At 30.7% G+C, this 22608-nt stretch overlaps 2 protein-coding genes across 4 annotated transcripts in view; one reads left to right on the plus strand and one right to left on the minus strand.

Moving 5' to 3' along the window:
- LOC126733963 (kynurenine 3-monooxygenase) overlaps positions 1-22608 on the plus strand; it is a 185151-nt gene that overhangs the window by 62819 nt on the left and 99724 nt on the right. For both annotated transcript variants that reach the window (XM_050437466.1, XM_050437465.1), the window contains one exon: positions 13485-13520. The gene's annotated coding sequence lies outside the window, so the exon portion shown is untranslated. The remainder of the gene's footprint in view (positions 1-13484; positions 13521-22608) is intronic.
- Positions 1-22608, minus strand: part of LOC126733964 (RYamide receptor) — a 150121-nt gene that overhangs the window by 53634 nt on the left and 73879 nt on the right. For both annotated transcript variants that reach the window (XM_050437468.1, XM_050437467.1), the window contains exons 3-4: positions 19155-19348; positions 13878-14082 (exon numbers count right to left, since the gene is read on the minus strand). In XM_050437468.1, the coding sequence (XP_050293425.1) occupies positions 13878-14082; positions 19155-19348 (399 nt within the window). The remainder of the gene's footprint in view (positions 1-13877; positions 14083-19154; positions 19349-22608) is intronic.

Consider the following 22608-nt stretch of genomic DNA (forward strand, 5'->3'; position numbering starts at 1 on the left):
TCAGATGGGTTTTCATGCCAAAAAAGGGGTCAAAAGTCGATTTTTTGAGTTTCTACCGCATTTCAGGGTCGAACTATGCCTTGAATTGCTCCGAAATATTACTTTTATTACATTGTTAAATCCATTAAAGACGAGAAGCATAATTAAATAGCGATCGTTAATGAATCCTGGACCTCAGATGGGTTTTCATGCCAAAAAGAGGTCAAAAGACGCTTTTTTGAGATTCTACCGCATTTCATGGTCTAACTATACATTGAATTGCTTCGAAATATTACTTTTATTGTATGGATAAGCCCTTTAAAGACGAGAAATATAATTTCATAGTGATCATCAATAAATGCTGTACCTCAGATGGGTTTTCATGCCAAAAAAGGGGTGAAAAGTCGCTTTTTTGAGTTTCTACCGCATTTCATGGCCAAAGTATGCCTTAAATTGCTTGAATATATTATTTTTATTATATAGTTAGACCTGCTAAAGAAGAGAAGCATAATTTTATAACGATCGTTTGTGAATCCTGGACCTCAGATGAGTTTTCATGCTCAAAAAGTGGTCAAAAGTCGCTTTTTTGAGATTCTACCGCGTTTCATGGTAAAACTATGCCTTAAATTGCTTCGAAATATCACTTTTATTGTATGGTTAAACCCATTGAAGACGAAAAGCATAATTTCATAGCAACCGTTCATGAATCCTCGACCTCAGATAAGTTTGCATGCCAAGAAAGGGGTCAAAAGACGCTATTTTAAGTTTCTACCGCATTTCATAGTTGAACTAAGCCTTGAATTGCTTCGAAATATCACTTTTATTACATGAATAAACCCATTAAAGACGAGAATCATAATATTATAGCGATTGTCTATGAATCCTGGACCTCAGAAGGGTTTTTATGCCAAAAAGGGGTCAAAAGTTGCTTTTTTATATTTTTATCTCATTTTGTGGTTCACGTTAATTTTACGTGCACCAAGATTTGTTAATAAAAAAAACAAAAAAACATTCTATATTTGCCCTCTAAAAATTCAAATTAAAAAAAAATAAATAAAAAATACCATTTTTAAATGTTGTCCACCCTTTACTACCAGTACTTTAGAATTAAACAGAATAATTGTTTATTTTGATCGAAAGTATCAAACTTATATTATATAGATTTGAAAAACTTGTAAATAACGGTGTATTTTGCACTTTTATGCATGATTATCCACCTTTTTTAAGACAATTCCAGAGATTTTGGAATACAAACTTACCTGGAAAAGTGGCTAAATGACACATTTTAAAGAAAATTTCGATCGAAAGTGAGGAATGACTCAAAGTCTACATATACTTTCAATATTAATTAAATATCAAATGCATGTTTGTTACGTTATTCATAATATCATCTTGCATCTTATAAATACCGGAAATTTTGTGTAACAATTCGATCGTTAGTGCTTCCAAGAGCAAAATAGCTTAATTATAAATGCCTGACAAAACGTATGCATACAAGCAGCAATCATCCGAGATAAATGCATTTTTTGTCTCGAGTTGTTTACTTTATTAGCATACATTTTTATACATATTAAACTTGATTAATGCTCTTAAGAAGTTTAAACGCTTTTCGTTTTTTTGCAACTGTAAATCTCGTGAAATTTCCTCTGAAAAGGGCAATAAATTACGCTAAATAGGTTTTATGTAGTCTTCGCTCCTAATGTAATTAGATGGGATTTTTACGACCGAGTTTAAAATATACAGGATAGATCTTACGAGGTAAATAAAAACTGCGATATTAAACGTGGTGGTATTTTTTTTAAATTTTAATATATTTAATTGTATGTAAAACGTTGTTCGTATCCATTTAAGTTATGCACCCTAGGGTACGTATGGAAATAATTTTCATGGAAATGTCATTTCAATTTCAAAAAATTTTTAATTGACTACTTGAAAAGAACCAACAAATAAATTAATTTAGAATAAAACAGAAACGTCGATGTTTTGATTAAAACCATCTGAATAGGTCTGAATCATTCGAATTTAAATTAATTATGATTTGATGAATTAAAATTCATTTCTGTAGTCGACTGTTTTACCTAATATGAAATTATTAATTACTAACTAATTTTTCTGCTATTAGAGAGTTATCGTAAACAGTATTTTCATATATGTCTTTTTGTAATTAATTATTCAATTTATTTTGTAATTAATTAATTAATTAATTTATTCAAATTCTAGGGCCTGTCTAAGAAAATAAAAAATTAAAACTATTTTTACTAATAATACTAATTTAAACTAATTTTTCTTCTATTAGAGAGTTATCGTAAACAGTATTTTTATATAAACTGTATTTTTCAAAAAAAATCATCTATGTCTATTTACGACAAATAACAAATTACACCATAGATGTATACATCATTTATTGAATTTCGACTATTAAATATCATAATTGACTGTAAAAGTTGACATAAAGGTCAAGTCTTGACATTTGGAACATGCTCAGTAAACCCACATTTCTGCATTAGTAAAACTGACTAAAGAATTGCGTATATTAACGTTTTATGCGTTTTATATATTAACGTATTCCGTCATAAATGAGCGTTAAAAGAACGTTTAATTAACGATCGCGGATATTTTATCGTTTAAATATAACGTGAGCAATTCCTTTGATTATTTTTATTTTAAATTATGGTCTAAATCGAATTATGTACATTTTTAATTAATTAATTAGGACCTAAATTAATTGATTCGAATTCCAAGGCCTGTCTAGGGTAATAAATAATTAAAATTAAATAAAAAAAAAACGTTTTGATTGACTATACTTAAAAAGAACCCACAAAAAATTAATTTAGAAAGATATTCGTAAGGTTTAAATTTTTTAATTAAAACCTCCTGAATAGGCTTAAGTGCGTCGGATTTTAATTAATTATTATTTAATTATTAGTTAGTAAAATCGACTAAAGAATTGCGTATCTTAACGTTTTATTTAAGATGTCAAATAAAACGTTAAAAAGTACATTTCGTTATAAATAAGCGTTAAAATAACGTTTAATTAATGCTGCCGAATATTTTTTCGTTTTAAAATAAAGTAAGCGATTCCTTTAATTATTATTATTTTAAATAAATAGTAAAAATGAAATCATGCAAATTTTTAATTAATTAATTAATCTATTCAAATTTCAGAGCCATTCTAAGGAAATAAATAATATTAAAATTTATTTAAAAAAAATTTTGATCGACTACTTAAAGAACTAGAAGCAATAAAAAAATTAATTTAGAAAGAAAAATAAACATCGGGTTTACATTTTTTAATTAGAACCCTCTGAATAGGTGTGAGTCGGTCGGATTTTAATTAAATAATATTTGATTAATTAAAAACCCATTTCTGTGGTCGACTGCTTTATCTAATAGGAAATTAATAATCGTTAACTAATTTTCCTTCTATTAGAGACTTATTGTAGACGATATTTTTATATAAATTGTACTTTTTGTTAAAAACCTTCTAGGTCTATTTAAGACAAATTACACACTTTGACAACGTACTTTATGTACATGTCAAATTGACTTATTATCGATGAACTTTGACTATTGTTACATAAATGACCGTTAAAACAACGTATAATTAACGACTGCGCTTTTTTATTTATTTCAAAATAACGTCAGCAATTTCTTTGATAATTTTTATTTAAAATTATCGAATAAATAAAATTATGTAGATTTTTGATTATTGAATAATCAAAAATAGGATTTAATTTAATAAATTTAAATTTCGAAGCCTGTCCAAGAAAATAAATAATTAAAAAAAATTGATCGACTACTTAAAAGAAGCCACAAAAATATTCATTCATAATTTAAAAAAAAATTAAAACCCTCTAAATAGGCCTGAGTCCTTCGGATTTTAATAATAAGAAATTATTAATCATTAGCTAATTTTTCTTCTATTAGAGAGTTAATGATTAATTAGCTTTGATTAATTATTAATTAATTAATTAGGATTTAAATTAATCGAGTCAAATTCCAAGGCCTGTCTAGGGTAATAAATAATTAAAGTTTAATTTAAAATAAAAGATTTGATCGACTACTTGAAAAGAATCAACAAAAAAATTAATTTAGAAAGACAAACATCGAGTTTAAATTTTTTAATTAAAACCTCCTGAATAGGCTCAAGTGCGTCGGATTTTAATTAATTATTATTTGATTATTGGTTAGTAAAATCGACTAAAGAATTGCGTATCTTAACGTTTTATTTAAGATGTCAAATAAAACGTTAAAAAGTACATTTCGTTATAAATAAGTGTTAAAATAACGTTTAATTAATGCTCCCAAATATTTTTTCGTTTTGAAAAAACGTGAGCGATTCCTTTGATTATTATTATTTTAAATAAATAGTAGAAATGAAATTATGTAAATTTTTAATTAATTAATTAATCTATTTAAGTTTCAAGGCCAGTCTAAGGGACTAAATAAAAAATTTGATCGACTACTTAAATAGAAGCAATAAAAAAATTAACTTAGAAAGATAAATAAACATCAAGTTTACATTTTTTAATTAGAACCCTCTGCATAGGTGTGAGTCCGTCGGATTTTAATTAACTATTATTTGAATAATTAAAACCCATTTCTATGGTCGACTGCTTTATCTAATGAGGAATTAATAATCATTAACTAGTTTTTCTTCTATTAGAGAGTTATCGTGGACGATATTTTTTTATAAATTGTATTTTTCAAAAAAAATCTTCTAGATCTATTTAAGACAAATTACTTACTTTGACAACGTAGCTTATGTGTATGTCAAATTGACGCATTATTCATGAACTTTGACTATTGTTGCATAAATGACCGTTAAAATAACATATGATTAACGACTGCGCTTTTTTTTTTGTTTCAAAATAACGTGAGCAATTCCTTTGATTATTTTTATTTAAAATGATCGAATAAATAAAATTATGTAGATTTTTGATTATTAAATTAGGACTTAATTTAATATATTCAAATTCCAGGGCCTATCTAAGGCAATAAATAATTAAAATTTAATTTAAAAAAAATTGATCGACCACTTAAAAAGAAGCAAAAAAAATTAATTCTTAATTTCTTTTTTAATTAAAATCCTCTAAATAGATCTAAGTCCTTCGGATTTTAATAATATGAAATTATTAACTAATTTTTCTTCTACTAAAGAGTTATCATAAACAGTATTTCTATATAAATTACCACTTTGACAAATCATATCTTTTTAGCGACTTTTACAGCATTAAAAAATATACACTTTGACAACGTCGATTGCGTATTATGTCAAATTGATTTTTTAACCACGAAATTTATTGATGAATGATGATTATGATATTTATGAATTTATTATTGACTATTATTCACTTGCACTTTTTTAAATAAATTCCCTTAGCTTATCCGTATAATTTAATTGGATATATCAAGTAGACCTCTTCGTTTAAATGCATATTAATCCTTGTCTGCATATTCATATGGCACCTAACAAGTAAACTATTTAATTAAATCATAAATTAAGGGACGTTAGTGCATGCAGATGCAGAGAGAAATTGTATGAAACAAATAACTTTAATTGATAATCTATTTACATTACTATGGACTTGTAGAATTAGTTTTTTTTTTAAATCAGTTCTGAAGTTAAATAAGATATAACTAAAGAAATAAATTGTAATCACGATTTGTACATTATTGTTATTATATATCACCCCTGAACAGCTCCCATATATAAATATATAAATAGGAAGTTTCTATAACAATTTAATTTAACATTTTCAAACGTGATTAGAAGAGCCCCCAAAACTTGGGTATTTAATCGATTATAACTTAATAAACACGATGTTAAAACAAATAAAGTTTTAATTAAGTCTTATGAAGTTCCAAGGACTGTTACAAAATCAATTTACAATCCGTGGGAGGAAATGGCCGTAACTCATGGAGGGTATAAGGGTTCTCTTCATCTAAATTTACCCTAAAAGTACATCTTTTTTTACTGTAAAAAAAACACAACGAAAATATTCGATTGTAAAAAATCCAGAAAAAATTAAAACCGAAATATATATAAATTGAATCGATTTCAATGAATCGAAACAGCCTGTATATAGTAATCCATTATGTAAACGTTTAATCTCGATAATAGTAACACGTATCCTGTTACCGTAATATGAAAATGCCTTCTGTATCAGTTTAATCCGGCTTAACGAAAACTGCTGACAGGATTAATCCAGCAGATTAATTAATCAGCGGGTATAATTGAATCTGGTAATTGTTTTTCCTCAAAATACTATGATCAATAAAAACCCTTTAAATATTATTTTTTTGCAGGTTAATAGGAAATTGTTCAATAGACTTCATCTAGTTAATGAATAGCACATTTACCTTGATTTGATCGTAATAAGATTAAATCCCCATCTTATTCATCCTAAATCTCGTTAGAAATTTCACTTTAATGCGTTAAATACACGAACAAGCCCTAAATGCCTTTAACTTGAAACGGGGTTAAACTGGTTGGTGTCTTCCATTTGGGCGGATTTGGCTTCCGTATAATTAAATTAAGGTGATAATAATGTAAAGAGTTACAACATAGTGTGCGTACATACATGTTGATAATGTAGTTAGTTTATCAAGCTTAAAACAACTTGTGAAAAAACTGGATTTAGTTTATAAAATTTTAATGATTTGTTCATTTATTTGATATTCTGAATCTATGGACGTTTATACTTATAGTAAGTAGTTCCTAAGGAAAATTTCCACCTTATTGTTATTATTGAGAATTGGTTGAATCAGGATATCGGCAGCAGTAGTTCCCAAGCAACACATCATATTATGTTATTATACTTCGATGGCCCCGTCCTCAAGATCACCCCGTAGTAAGTATATGCTTCTCTCAGCTTGGCCGGAGTAATGTTTATAGAAAGATTAAAAACTGCTGATGTATTAATGACTCTTTGGGTGTCATGTCGCCCGACTGAACCCTCATTATGTTTTGCTTGTTGTCAGATCGAGGAATTTTGGGATTTAGCGGCGGGCGGGTGAAGATCTTTTCGGACGGGGCCATCTCGTATAATTGAGGATCGAACTTCCTTATAGGTAAGTCGTTTAACCTCTAATTATTTTTAGTTATATATTTATTCAACGATTTTTTAGTAAATTTTTGGTTTTGGTATATTTATCAATCGTATATGGTCAAGGTATATTTATTAAACTGTAGAATATAGGTATATCATATACGATTCTACGGCATTTAAAAAACTCGACACGGGATTATATAATTCTAGTTTTTGAACTCGATTAGTGCACCTCAAATATTTGATAAAATTGTTCTAAGAAATCAGTGTTTTTTGTCCATATTTAAATACCGCTGTTTTTATACTAAATAATTATATATAAAATTATATTAAATTTAAATAAACAGTGTGAGTAATTTCATTATTTTCTGCAAAAGCATTGTTTTTCATCAAGACACTCCTTACCACCCCCCACCCACCCCAAGCGTTAACCCAGTAAGAAATTCTTTTCAAAAATCACCGTTTTTCGTCTATAATATCCAATCCAATAGCATTGTTTTTGTATTAAATATTTATTAATATACAAATATATAATTATATGAAATTTAAATAAACAAACTGTGTTATTAGATTAGACATTAACGCCGAAACCTGCTGTTATTCATGCGTATTATTTTGAAAAATAATAATTTTTGAAAACAATTTCTTACTGGTAAGTTGTGTGGGGTGGGTGGGGGGTTAAGGGTAAGGTTAATGAAAAACGGTTTTATTGCAGAAAATAATCGCTTGACAGAAAAATGCTTTATAAGAAAATTATAGCTTATAAAAAAATCTATAGTTTTTGTATCTGTACTTTTCTCACATAACCTTAAAGTTTTCGTGTAAAACGTGAAAAGACCCTATTCTATTTCCCAAAAACAAGGCGTATCACCCAAGTGAAAAATCAATTTTTCTAAGATAAGTCATAAATTTTGGAAAAATTTCAGTTTTTTTTAGTTCTAGACAACTTTTCATTATCTAGGCTTTACACATCATTCTAAAAAGCATTTTTTTCTCAGAAAGTTATTTTCTACAAAAAAAAAACGTTTTCCATTAACCCTACCCTTAACCACCCACCCACCCCACGAACTTACTTAGTAAGAAATTGTTTTCAAAAATTATTGTTTCTCAAAATAATACATATGAATAACAGCCGATGTCCTCGTTAATATCTAATCTAATAACACAGTTTGTTTATTTAAATTTAATATAATTATAAATACGTATATTAATAAATATTTAATACAAAAACAGTGCTATCTGATTGGAAATTATGGAAGAAAAACGTTGATTTTTCCAAAGAATTTCTCACTGGAAAAATGTTTGGGGTGGGTGGGGGGGGTAAGGGTTGTGTTAATGAAAAACAATATTTTTGCAGAGAATATATATAATTAATATTCAATTTTATAATACTGTTCATTTAAATTTAATATAAATATTTAGTATAAAGACAGCGTTATTAGATTAAATAAAATGGATGAAAAACAGTGATATTTTAAAAGAATTTCATGAAATATTTGAGGTGAGGTAATCAGGCTTAAAAACTAGATATGTAAATCCTGTGTCAATCTTCCTTTTGTAAACAGAATCGTATATGATATACGATAGTTTAATAAATATACCTTGACTATATTACAGTTGATAAATACACCAAAACTACAAATTTTTTATAAAATCGTTGAATAACTATATATTTAACGATAATAATATATGCTTGGGTAGTATAGCTTCCTCAAACATGCTGGATTATCGAACTCTCTAGTATGTCTTACTATGAACCCATACATTTGAAAGGCTTCATTTGTAATGTATTTATAATGAGGTTTTTATGGTTAAAATCTACTGCTAAGTCAGTAACCTTATCGACACGTTTAAGCAACACATTACTTAATTTGTACAAATGCCGACCCCGGTAGCGTATTTACATACTATACTACAGCACAGAGCACCATAGAACTCGGCGGCTCTGCACCGCAGTATAATAATATGTAGTTGAGAAATGCGCTTATTTATCACTACATACTATACTACGCTACAGAGCATTAGAAAGAAAAATGTTTTTATGTGATTTTTTGGGGCTGTAAAATTGGTAGTAACAGTGAATAAATGTGTAATTATTATCGTTATTATTATTATTGGTTTTTGTTTCATTTTTGTTGGTGATTTTAATTTAGAAGATGAGGCGTGTTAAAATATTTAATGAATACATTAATGCTACTTTAAAATTTAAAAACAATGTTGTGATGGTGTGTATTTGTGGGTTTTAGAATTTCGATAGTGCTTTATTTCTAAGTTAGGTTTTTTATTTTTATGTATATGAATAAAGTATGTATATGTAATAATTAAGTAATCTGTAATAAAAAAGTATAAAATAAGTACATATAAATTGTTAGATTTTAATAAGGTGCTACCTATTTAGTTTAGATTTAGAAGATAGGTTTAGAAATTTAGGGCCTAATGAATAAAAAGAAAGGAATTACCTACTTTTGCTTAAAATATGAAAGCAAAACCTGAAGACTTTGCGGAATAGAAATGGTAGATTTAGATGCATATTCTTGTGTGTTAATGAGATAGAATGTATAGGAATATACAGGATATTATTTATTTACTTTTTATTTTCTTTTTATTACTAAACTTAAGGAGTTTATACGAACACCACTGCTAATCAGTAAGAAAAAGCTATAAGAAATCATTCAATATTTTATTAGATCTATTTCATAAAAGAATAAAAGAGATGATACCTAGTATTCATAACAAAATGATTCAATTCAATAGTATCTATCTTAAAAAGAATTGAAATATTTAGTGATATATTGCGGTTTGACGATTGTAGGGCACAAGTTAATTTAGTGACCTTGGAGCCTTAACGGATGGATATTTCTAACTATTAATTTATGATATAAGTGATGCTAGAAATATCCATCACACACAAATGAAAATAACAGTGAAGAAAAAGATGACACACTTACGTTTTTTCAACAAGTTATGGTTCAAAATTTGCCTTCATATCTGGATCACATCCAGATGATCTATTTAAGAGAAAAGAAGTTGCGGTAGAACAATTAAGTCAAAATTTTTCAAATCTCGTACAAATGGTTAAAAGAGACTCGATTCCTGAAGCAACAAATATGTGAAACTGAACAAAACATTAGAAAAAATTAAAACCTCGTCGGAGCTGCTAAGTCTATTTAGTAGAATGAAGAATATTCGTCATGAAAAAATAATTAAAGTACAGGCTAAAACTTAAAGGCAGGAAGGCCAGCAAAAAAAGAAAAAATCATCCGAAGACGTAAAGTTCCAAGGTCACTTAACCAAGCTGTGAACTGCAATCGCCAAAACACCAAATCTCATTAAAAAGTTTCTTTTAGGCTAACTAACTATAATAAAATTACTAATTTAGATACTAATACAACTAATTAGATAATAAGGTTAAGATATTAACGTAAAGTTTGGTAGACTGAGATATGTTATTTTTATTTTACGTCAAGTACCTGTGTTTATTTTTAATCAATATTTGTTTAATACCTATAAATCTGTTTTATTTTTATATTAAAATTAATCTAATAAAATAATCCCTTACAGTCGTATCCTTACTTGGTACACCTAATTCTAAACAGCTTGCAAACTATTCTAAAATTGCAAAAAAATTTAAAGCAAACTTTAGAAGAATACTTAACGTAGTCAAGCTTAACCGCTTAGGGAGTCTTCAATTTAGTTCTTAATTCATATGAATTGCAGAATAATATAAATCAACTTTTGCCCTATTACTATTTTGTGGTTCAACGTGTGGCTACGTTAAACATTTTTACCAACATAAGGGCATTTTTTCGCTATTTCAAAAAAATGTTTATTCTCTTGTATCCATGCAAGCACATTCACTCAACACACTCTCATAACATTAGGTATTTGTTTTCAAATTTTCCAGTCGCATCATATTCATTAAATATTTAAACATCCTTTATCTTGTATATCGAAATCGCCAGCAAAAAAAACAAAATTCAATAATAATAACAACATAAATAATTACACAATAATTAAATGTGTTACTACCAATTTTAGAGCACCAAACAAATCACAAAACCATTTTTCTTTCTAATGCTCTGTAGCGTAGTATAGTATGTAGTGATAAATAAGCGCATTTCTCAACTACATATTATACTGCATTGCAGAGCCGCCGAGTTCTATGGTGCTCTGCTGTAGTATAGTATCTAAATACGCACCCCGGTAGCACCGTGGGCAAAGCGTTCACGATGTAATCGTGTGGTCTCGGGTTCGAATCCCGGCATAGGCATGGTTGTTGTTTGTATTTGTCTTATAAAAAAAAAACATTGTGGTTTCGGCACCCACGTTAAACTGTAGGTCCATAAACAACAATATTGGGCGACCGTCGAAATACGACGCGAATCCATTGTATTTGAGGAAGACGAAGAAGAATTTGTACAAATACATACATAGATACTGTTTCCTTTCCTATGATATGAAAGGACCGCACATTTAGCTATACTGAATCATATTTTATTCTCGATTGACCACTGAATGACACTATCCAAATCTTTTTGTAATTTCGAACAGTCAGCAAGGGTTTTTATTATCTTGTAAATTTTTAAGTCATCCGCAAACAATAAACCTGTTGATTTTTTAAGACCTTTGTAATACTGGGGATCCAGATTGGAACCCTGAGGTCCACCAGATGTTGAAATAATCGAAAAATTGAAAAATAATTAAAGAATGCATCAAAACGCAGCTTCCTATTCAAGAAATCAAAGCCTTCTATCGTTGATTGAGAATATGGTTATTATTCAATCAACGCTTCTATGCTATTTTTATTAATATTAAACGCATTTAGTTTCTTTATGTGATTAAGTGTTTTTCTTCTTGTGGGCTTATCAACCAATTTAAAAAATAATCATGTCAAATTATACGAAAAAAAAGCTGCATTAAAGTGGTTGTTCCTAATAACGTGGTATTTAAAAAATAAAGTAAATGCCAAAATTACTGGTTGGGACACTTCAAATAAGCGTGTAAAAGATTTAAGTCATGTAATGCAATGAAATCGATTTTTTCATGATTACCTGATTAAAAATTAAAACTTACAACGCATTCATGGCACCCTATTTTAAAATTTAAAAAAATGATTTTTCCTATGAGTATGATACACAAAGTAGCAAATGTAGAATCGTTGTTCTTAGAATATTATTTTCTATCGAAATATGTAATAATATGCCAAGTGTCTCATTTAAAATAAGAAAGTGAGTGTCACTTCCGGTTAAACAGGAAGCAACCGAATGTCAAAAAATGCTCTTATAACGATTCCTATAATATATCAAATTTTATTTGTTAATCTTGAAAAGTAAAATAGTTATTAAGTGTTCACTTTTTACTTTGTCACCCGGTATGCTTTACTAATAAAAATATTTATTGTCTTGAATATAAGTTGGTTTACATTAAACTTCATTGTTATTATTTACTTATTAATAATGAAATATCTTAACTTATGTTTTTTTTTCAAAATTTTTACTTATAATATACAAAATGACATAAAATATCAAATAATTAAAACCTATTTTTTTAACACCTGATAAATGTGTTTTTGTTCAAAAAATAATCTAAAATTAAACCATATTCTGCTTTTATTACCTAAAATTGAGCACAACTTTTTCAAAATTGGGACATACAGCATTTTTGTCAATAAGGTTGTGTTTTATTTTTCGTGTCTGTTAATTAAAAAATATGTAATTATAGCGGTACATAGCGATAAAAAATGCTACAAATTTACAATTTTAGCTTTTCAAAATTGCCTCAATATATTTAAATTTTAATTATATTTAAAAAACTTGTACAAGCCGGCGATATTAAATACTTAACTTATGTAGTAAATTCCTCATAATTTTCAAAGTTTTGTATTTTTTCCAGCCATCCTCACTTTGTTATCAGTATTCTGACAACACTCAGCATTCTATGTAAACATTTTCAAAAAAAAAACCACTATTTAGACCTCCATTTAACTTTACCGGACCTTATTTTACAAATAAACCCATTAACCATCACACATCAAACTTTAGAACTTTAATTTTTGCTAACCCTTCGTCCTTCTCCAACAAACTTGCATACTAAATTAAACCTACATACTCGAACAGTACAAATAGTGTTTCCAGAAAGGGTCGGACGGACCCATGTGCGTTTATAAAGCAAAATGTGAGAAACAAACCTTTTTAGCAGTAATAAAAGTGTTTGTTTCGAAATTACGAAACATGTTCGTTTTGTGTTTGCTGTTTTGCGAGAAAACTCTCGCCACCCCTTCCCCCCCCACCAGTTGTGTGTATCAGTTGTTTAGAAAGTTCTCGGGACGTGGAGGGTTTTAAAATACCCGCTTTATTAATGGGGTTATGTTTGAATTAAGGCTTAAGGGCGTCAACCATGGATAAATGGAAGTTTTGTTTCATTAAAGGGTTAATGTATTTTTTTTGTTTCTAGGGTTTTGAGGAGATGCTAGAGCAAGACTAAGCCCAGGTAAGTTTTTGAAATTTTTAAAGGTCTCTAGTTTCATAAGTTTCATGTGCTTTTATCAGTTCAAATCGTATCAAAAATCGCCGTATTAAACTTAAATTAAATTAAGTATATCGAACGGTATCATTATAGATTTGAGTTCATATTTCTTTTAAATACGTGAATAAGTCTAAGAGAATTTACTTCTTTTTTTCAATTTTTGAGCGTGTGAGATAGTAATTTCTAAATTGATTTTTGCTATAAGTGACGTAACTCAATACTTCAAATTATTTAAAACACTAATAAAAAACACTTTCTAATATTCTTATATTTATAGAGTTATTACTACACTCTTACCCCCAAAACCTCTTCTTGACTTACCTTTCTTTTTGACCTGGCCATCCTTCTATCCCGATTATTTTCAGCTTCCCCAGGTATCCTGCGGCACCATATAATAGCCGCGATACTCGTGTAAGTGAAAATCAACACGATCAAAGGAATGATGTACTGAAATATCATCAGTACCGTCGTATAAGTGACACCATAAACCTCTCCCACTTCCGTGAAATCCTCTTGACACAAATACCTGAAAATCACATATAAAGTAAACAAATTAAAAACAAGAGTACACCCTTAACTGATTATTTGACAATAAAAGCATCCCCCAAGTATAGAAAATAAATCATCCCTTACGAATGGCCATTAAAGCGTAGTAATAAAACCCTTAAATTACTGAAGTCGGTCGTACATTATGTTTTATATTGCGAGTTACCAGAGGCACGAAACCGGAATCCGTCTTCTGCAGGGATGAGTTTAGCTGACGTAGGATTCAAATGCTTCGGAATCATTTTACGCCCTTTTATGGTGAAATGGTTTATAAGGGGTTGCTTTTTGGATGTTTCGAGATGTTTGGGGAATATAATCGGATGAGTTGAAAAAGGTTTATTGGACGGAAATAGGGAATGTAGGCCTTACAAAGCCTCCATGTGTTTAATTCATTCAAACTGAGACAGGGATATGACGCAGTGTAAAAATAAGCGAAGAGTTATTATAAAATAGGAATGTTTTCATACGTAATTGGATATATACGTAATAAAAGTTATAGATAACGGTTTTCTGCTATTTTACTACTATAGCAGAATTTTTAAAGGGTGTTTTTTTTAGAGGCGGAGAACTTTAAATTGAAATTATGAACTTTAAATGAAAATATTTTATTGATATGAACGAATTTGCTCTTATATTGAAGATTTTTTTTGGCATTCATATTTAAAAATGATTTCGGGCATGTGACCCTCACGGCGCGCGGCTGGCGCGTACGTGGCGTAATCTAGAGGTCCAATTTTCACACACTCTTTCCAGTACTGCATGCTGTATTTTGGCAATCACGCGTCGCATGTTGGCTTCCAAGTGCTCAAGTGTTCCGCGTTTATCAGCGTAAACATGCGACTTAACATGGCTCCAAAGAAAATAATTCAATGGCGTCAAGTCGCACGAACGAGCTGGCCAGTTTACAGGTCCATTCCTTGAAATTATTCGTTGCTCGAATGTATCTTGCAGTAAATTAATTGTTTGGCGCGCTGTATGGCACGTGGCACCGTCCTGCTAAAACTACATTGCAACGCCTGCAACGGCTTCCAATTGAGGTACAAAAAAGTTGGTTATCATGTTTCTGTTTCGCTCACCGTTTACTGTAACGTTCTGACCATCAGTATTTCTGAAGACATAAGGACCAATGGATTCCACCGGCGCATAAAGCGCACCAAACGGTTAGTTTTTCTGGATGTAAGGGTTTTTCGCCAATAGCGCGTGGATTCTCATCCCCCCAAATTTGGCAATTCTGCTTGTTTACATAGCCATTTAACCAAAAGTGTGCTTCATCACTGAACAAAATTTTCATATGAAATCGTGGATCAACAGCAATCTTTCCTTCCACCCATTCAGCTAATGTACGGCGTAAAAGATGATCCTGGGGTTTCAACTCCTGGACAAGTTGAATTTTATATGCTCGCAATCCGAGATCTTTACGCAAAATTTTCCATAAAGTGAATGGACATAAGTTCACTTGTTGAGAACGACGACGAATTGACACATTTGGATCATTATCAACACTATGCTGCACAGCAGCTATCGCTTGTTGCGTGCGCACTGTACGGCGTCTTACGGGATGCGCATTTTCGACTAGAGTAAATGTATTGCGAAAACGATCAACTCTCGAGGCAAATTCGTGTTTCCACCAGCACATCTATTAACTTTATAATCAACACAAAGTGCCTAAACAACGAATTTCCCGTTTATTAGTAAAAACGCTGAAAACCGTTTTGTAAATAATTATCAACTTATGCTACGTACATACTTATGGTTCGGTTTTTCTTGACAAAAACACGGCACTTTTTTATTAAAATGACTGACTTACCGTACACGGCACGCACGTACATTATAATCATAATCATAATCATAATCATAATTTTTATTGATGCCAGTAATATAAATTTTACACAAGTCAAAAAATACATAGGTAAAGTCAAAACAGACTACTTAACAGTACTAACACTAAGAACATTAAATTAAAATTCGACTATAACTAAAACAATAAATGATGTTATAAAAACACAGTAAAATCACCTTAAAATATGTGGTTTAAAAACTCCTCTAATGAATAAAAAGCATTCACTAATAAAACTTTATTGATTTTTGTTTTAAAACTGTTTAGAGGTAAGTATTTTATTTCAGAGGGAAGAGCATTAAATAATTTTATTCCCCAAAAGCCCGGTCCATCCCGACACCTTCCCAGACGGCAGTAAGGAGGTACAAAGTCAGTTCTATGGCGAGTATTATAGCCATGTATATCTTGGTGAGTAGTAAAAGACTGAGTATTACGTTTAACGTACAGAAGGTTTTCCAAAATGTACACTGAGGGCAGGGTGAGAATGCCAAGTTGTTTAAAGGCTGCCTTGCAGTCCTCCCTATATGCAAGACCAGCTAGTACCCTTATCACCCTTCTCTGTATACCGAACACACGTTTGGTATCAGATGCATGTCCCCAGGCTAGAATACTATATGACAAGTGTGAATGGAAAACACCAAAGTATGCAGTTCTCAGAACTGCTGCTGAGACCCTATCACTGAGCCTTCTTATTAGATAGGCAGCTTTGTTTAGCTTTAAAGTCAGTTGGTTGATGTGATGACCCCAATGTAAACGTTGGTCTAGTGTGACTCCTAGGAATTTAGCTGTGTCAGCAGACTCCACCTGCCCAAGTTCCCTCATAGAGAAAATGATTTTAAGTGTCTTATCTGAGTGCATGAGAAGCCGATTGCTGCAGAACCAGCTTTCAACTCCCTCCCGCGCCACCAGGGATCCCTCCAGGGAAGCACCCAGAGTGTCAGCCCGAAAGGATACTGTGGTGTCATCGGCAAAGAGGGTAAATTTTGCATATTCACTAATTAGTGGAAGATCATTGATATATATTAAAAAAAGAATGGGTCCCAGAATTGACCCCTGAGGTACACCCATTGTAATATCGCCTATTGCCGACGCCACCCCAGCAAAACTCACAGACTGACACCTGCCCTCAAGGTAAGATTTCATAAGTTGAATGCTTGATGGATTAAAATTATAGGCTTTGAGCTTTCCAAGAAGGATCCCATGGTCGACGCAATCAAAAGCTTTACTCAGGTCGCAGCAAAGAACTGTGTCATATTGAAAATTTTGAAAACCTTTAAGAATATCTAAAACCAAATCCAAGACGCCCAGAACTGTACTTTTGTCTTTACGAAAACCAAATTGACATTTGTTAAATAAGTTGTTTTTTTCAAAGAAGTCCACAATCTGTTCAGCTAGACACCTCTCTAAAATCTTGGACACAATTGGTAAAAGAGATATAGGCCTGTAATTATCTGGTTTATTGCAATCACCCTTCTTAAACAAAGGAATTACAAGTGCCTCCTTTAAAACAGATGGAAAGCATGATTCTTTAAGGCACAAATTGATTAAATTTGTAAGTGGAACAATAATTTCATTTGTAATTGATTTTAATATTTTAACATTTAGACCAAAAATATCCTTACTATTTTTATTTTTGAGGCTGGAGATAATATCACGGACTTTGTTATAGGATACTTCATTGAAAGAAAAAACAATATCATGTTTGGGAATCAATGATATTGGATCAATATTTGAAATTGGCATTCCTGACATGATACCCTGACCTACACCCAAAAAGAAGTTGTTAAAATCATTCGCTGTAAGACTACAATCTCTAACCCTTCCAGTTTTATTGCCACAAGATTTATTTATGACTTGCCACATAGTGCGACCAGGATTACTTGAAGATTGAATGAGTCGGTCATTTGCTTTAATTTTTGCTACTTTTATTGCTTTGTTGTATTTATTTCTGTACTGAAGAAACACATTTTTATGATATACATCTGTGTATTGTTTACTCACCAATTCAATTACATTCTTTACTAATCATTTTCCTAATTAAGTCAAAACATTTACATTTTCTTGTCAATAATTATAATAATCGTAATATTTAATTAATTAAAATTTAATTTATTTCTTTTAATTAACAATTGCGCTAAAGCACAAGATAGAAAATACGTAACGAAACATAACCTGATTTTTTCATATGTACGCGACTAACCTGACAGATGTTAAGGTACGTGTATATGTCGCACGATGCTCGGTGCGGCGTTAAGGCGGATTTACAATAAACGCAAGCGTCAATCTAGCGAAAAACTTTTTTTTTGTTATAAACTTGTAAACTCAACAGTGATTTTAACAGCTCAACTCTCAATGACAAACCTTTACTACTACACCACTAGTGTCTGTCCTCTTGCAAGACTGATAAGTTTTTCGTACCTAGGTGGAAAGTAACTTTTTTTATATATAAATGCCAAGAAAATGTACGGGAATAATTATTTACCTGCAGTATCGCATAGTTCACTCTTTAATTTTTAACTATCTCACTAGGACACCCTATTTATTTAGCCAGATATGAAGAAACATATTACAAAACATAATTATATCGATATTTATGTGATAAAAACATAGGGTATGGTAATCCTCCTCTTCTTCCCATTTTCTCGAGTTTTTCCGGAAATATGATTTAAGCAAAACAGAATCGTGTCGGGTATTAGAGATACGTATTTTTCCTTAAACCTCCACCCCGGTCCGACTGCATTTTATTAAACGAGCCGCTTGTTTTGCAACAGTTTCGAAACTTGCCTGAATAACTTACGGAGATTTTTATGCAAAATGGTTAATGTACGTACGAAAGGAAATTTTGCAACTTTTCCTATAAAATCGAGAGACGGTCGTGGAGAAATGTTTGCTATAGCTGCCAGAAGCAGACAGACACTAGGGAGCGGGGTGGTTTCTTAGTCAGCTGAATAACAACATTGTATGCAAAGTTAAGGGTTTCTTTCATCGGTATATTGAGTATTTTAAATATAGGAGGAGTTCCAGATTCTCTTTTTTTCAGATTAATCAAATGCAAAGTGGATTCCGTTACCTGACAAGGGTGCCATATATAAATATGTGACTTAATTACTTTAAGGAGTATAGATAGATGATTTTTAGGTAGAAATACTGATTTTTAAGTTTCAAGGAAATGCTTCTAGCTTGTTAATAAATAACTAAATATCCAAAATTCTTACTTGTCGCATCTCTGATACGCATCGAATTCATCCTTTACCGGGGGTTGTATCATCCGAGCGAAAATGCCAGTTGGTAACACTGTAATCCCGGCAAACACCCACACCGCCGCAATGATGCCCGTGGCAAACCGTTTCGAGATTCTCGGTTTTAGGGGGTAAATGATTAACAGCCATTTGTCTATACTTATTGCCACCTAAAAAAGAAAAAAATAAGGAAAATTACGAAAATATCGATTTAAAAAACAATAAAAATGTGATTGTTCAATATTGGCCCCTCTGAATGAGTTAGCGTTTGAAATATTTATGAAAAAGGCCCTAAAATTAAAGTAAAAACGTTTGAAATCTTGAATCTTGAATCCTTTAAAAATTTTATATGAGAAAGAGTACGTGTATACTAAGTGGATGACCTTTTAGCAGCACAGTGTAGAAAGTTTGAAGCAATTTTGATTTGCTATGTTTACACACAACCGCATTAAGATAAAACGCATGCGTAGACTCTCGTAAGCCATTGTAACGTTCTTAATTCGCATTATTTTAAAACGTTTTAAATATGTCGCTGTATCCGTTGTAACGCGCATTTAAGGTGTACACATTCATATTCGCATTAATTTTCAGTGCTGCCAAATAACAAAAATTTGAAAACGGACACAGGGAAAAAATGTTTTTACTTTGATTTTGTTGTGCTTGTATTTACGCCTTATCGGTTTAAGCAAAATTTAAAGAACTTCATTTTTTTATTAGATATTCTTTTAGCCAATCTCCTTAACCTAAGTAAATTATCAATAAGTTATTAAGGTTAGTAATGAAAAACAGCTGGTTAATATTATAACTAAGAAATAATGTTTTTCTTTGAAAAATTATTTTTTTTCGAAATCGTACTAACTATCCCATCGGTTTGCTCCCATCATCTACATCAACCAAACCAAAGAAATGAGAGCACTTTGAAAATTTGGAAAAAGTAATTTTAAGTCCTCGTTTTTGAGCCTAAAAATGCGATATCTCGGCTAATATGAGAGCTACGATCTTGCGGAAGGTCTCGTTGCATTCAAAAGAATGAAATTAAGTCAAAACCGTCGGAATTTTCCCGATAGTGTCTATAAAAGCCGAGATATCGACCTCCAAAGTTTGGGATTTTTTGTTTTTTGGGTATACTCCCTCGTATCGAATTTTCGCCAAAAATTGATTTTTTTCAAAATTAAACTAACCATACCAACGGCTTGGTCCCTTCACCTACATTATGAAAACACCGGGTTATAACGGGATTCGAGCAGAACTAAGGGAATGAGAGCACTTTAAATAATCGGAAAAAGTCATTTTTCGACCTCGTTTTTGAGCCTAAAAATGGGCCCTAAAAATGCGATATCTCGGCTAATATGAGAGCTACGATCTTGCGGAAGGTCTCGTTGCATTCAAAAGAACGAAATTAAGTCAAAACCGTTGGAATTTTCCCGATAGTGTTCATAGAAACCGAGATATCGACCTCCAAAGTTTGGGATATTTTATTTTTCGGGTATACCCTCTCGTATCGAATTTTTCACCAAAAATTGTCTAAATAAAACGAATAATTCAAAACCTATAAAAAGCTATTTCCGGGGCCCAGGAAGTGGGGCCAGGGGGGAGTCAACCGATTTATATGGTTTCAGGGTTTAGGGTATCTTACACTCTCTGGGAATGCAGCCTATTTATTTATTTACTGCGCAATTAAGAGGCGAAGTTCTTTCGTGTCTGTGAGTAATAAAGTGAACTCAGATTTGATAATTTTTTATCTGTCAATTTAATGTAAGTTGATTTAATTACAAGGCTGGTAAAGGTCTAGTTTAGCAACTTTTCTGAAAATCGCTTGTCAAATTATGGGCAAGGGCTTAAAATATATGTCATTTTACCGGGAATAATATTTCGATGGCGGAGTAGTAAATTTGCTAAACAAAAAGAATAATTTATTTATGCGTTTTATTCGTACCTAAAATTATATATTTAAACCAACCCAATTTTTCTGAAAAGCACACTTGGAATTATAGGAATATAAGGTCTAGCTTAGACCATTAGATGTGAGGAAACGTTCCTATGTAACTTCACGATAATGAATAAATTTTTTTAATAATAATAATAATAATAATAATAAGTTTATTTATATCAAATTTCACAATATTACACTTCAGTAAAAGAAATAAGGTTCCATAAATAAACAATTACCCACAAAAGGAAAACCTTGTTAGTGGGACAAAAATAACAATAGTAATACATAGAAAAGAAAAAAAGGAATACCTTTATACCTTAAACAAAATTTTCTTCCAAGATTACATAAAAATGTCTAATAACTAAGCAGCTAAAACTTTTCCATATGCCTTAACTAACCATAAAAAAACATATATCATAGAATAACAGGGCAATAAAAGGGAAAACAAAAACTAAAGGAAAGGCAGCTAAACAAGAGATAATTGGAATTTTGAGGCTAACAAGTAGATACATTTTCCGTTTGGTTTTTTAAGCTGTATGTCTTCAAAAAGAAAAAGAAAGACAAGTAAATATATAAATAAACTCATAAAAAGAGAATAAAATTAAATATAAATATAAGTCTTTTCGTATGTGGAATTCAACTTTAACAATCCTGTAACAATTGTTTTTCATTTTTTTTTAACACATCTATTAAAAATACTTTTCCTTTCCTTTTTTCTTTTCTTAAGAGTTCTTAAAATCAATAATATTTTCAATTTTTAATCTTGTCTTTTTTAGAATCTTTTAAACGCTCTTACAGTAAAAAGCCCAGTAACATAGTAAGTTTAACACGTTGACTGCCATGACATTTACATAAAAACCATTCTCAGACGCCACTATGTCAAAATTGAAATAATTAGTCAAAATGGCTTAAAAATCTAAATTTTTAATATTATATGTTATATTTATTTTTTTTTTGTAAGTTATCTCGTGGTCGGGCGTGTCCGAGCAGAAGTTTCTTGTGGCGCCCAACCACAATTTCAAATATGCACAAAGTACAAATGATTAAAGTGCGCAACAGGAACGGAAGTTTCTGTGAAACCTAATATAATAAAGGACTACAATGCAGGAATGTCAGGTATCGACCAGTCCGATCAGATGCTAAGTTACTATAGCTCACTAAGAAAAACCATTAGATGGCCGAAAAAGATTGCATCGCATATTCTCGAAATATGTATACATAACGCTTACTTGCTGTTTCGTGAATCGACCGTCAAAATGACTAAACAGGATTTTTTAGACAATTTTTTTTTTATTATTTTTTTTTGTAAACACTAGCAATTAAGTTTCCCTATTTTTAAGGCACAGTTTATGTTTTTCCGCTTTTTGTTGGTAAACTAAAAACATTTAAAAATTTTTTTCGTGTCACTGCATTTTGCTTCCGCTGTACTAAACAAGATGAAAATATAATTTAAAAATGACGCCATAATGAGTTTTACTGGTCTATTGCGAGCGCCCA

The sequence above is a fragment of the Anthonomus grandis genome, chromosome 3 (assembly GCF_022605725.1).
Source record: "Anthonomus grandis grandis chromosome 3, icAntGran1.3, whole genome shotgun sequence".
Taxonomy (NCBI): Eukaryota; Metazoa; Arthropoda; class Insecta; order Coleoptera; family Curculionidae; genus Anthonomus; species Anthonomus grandis.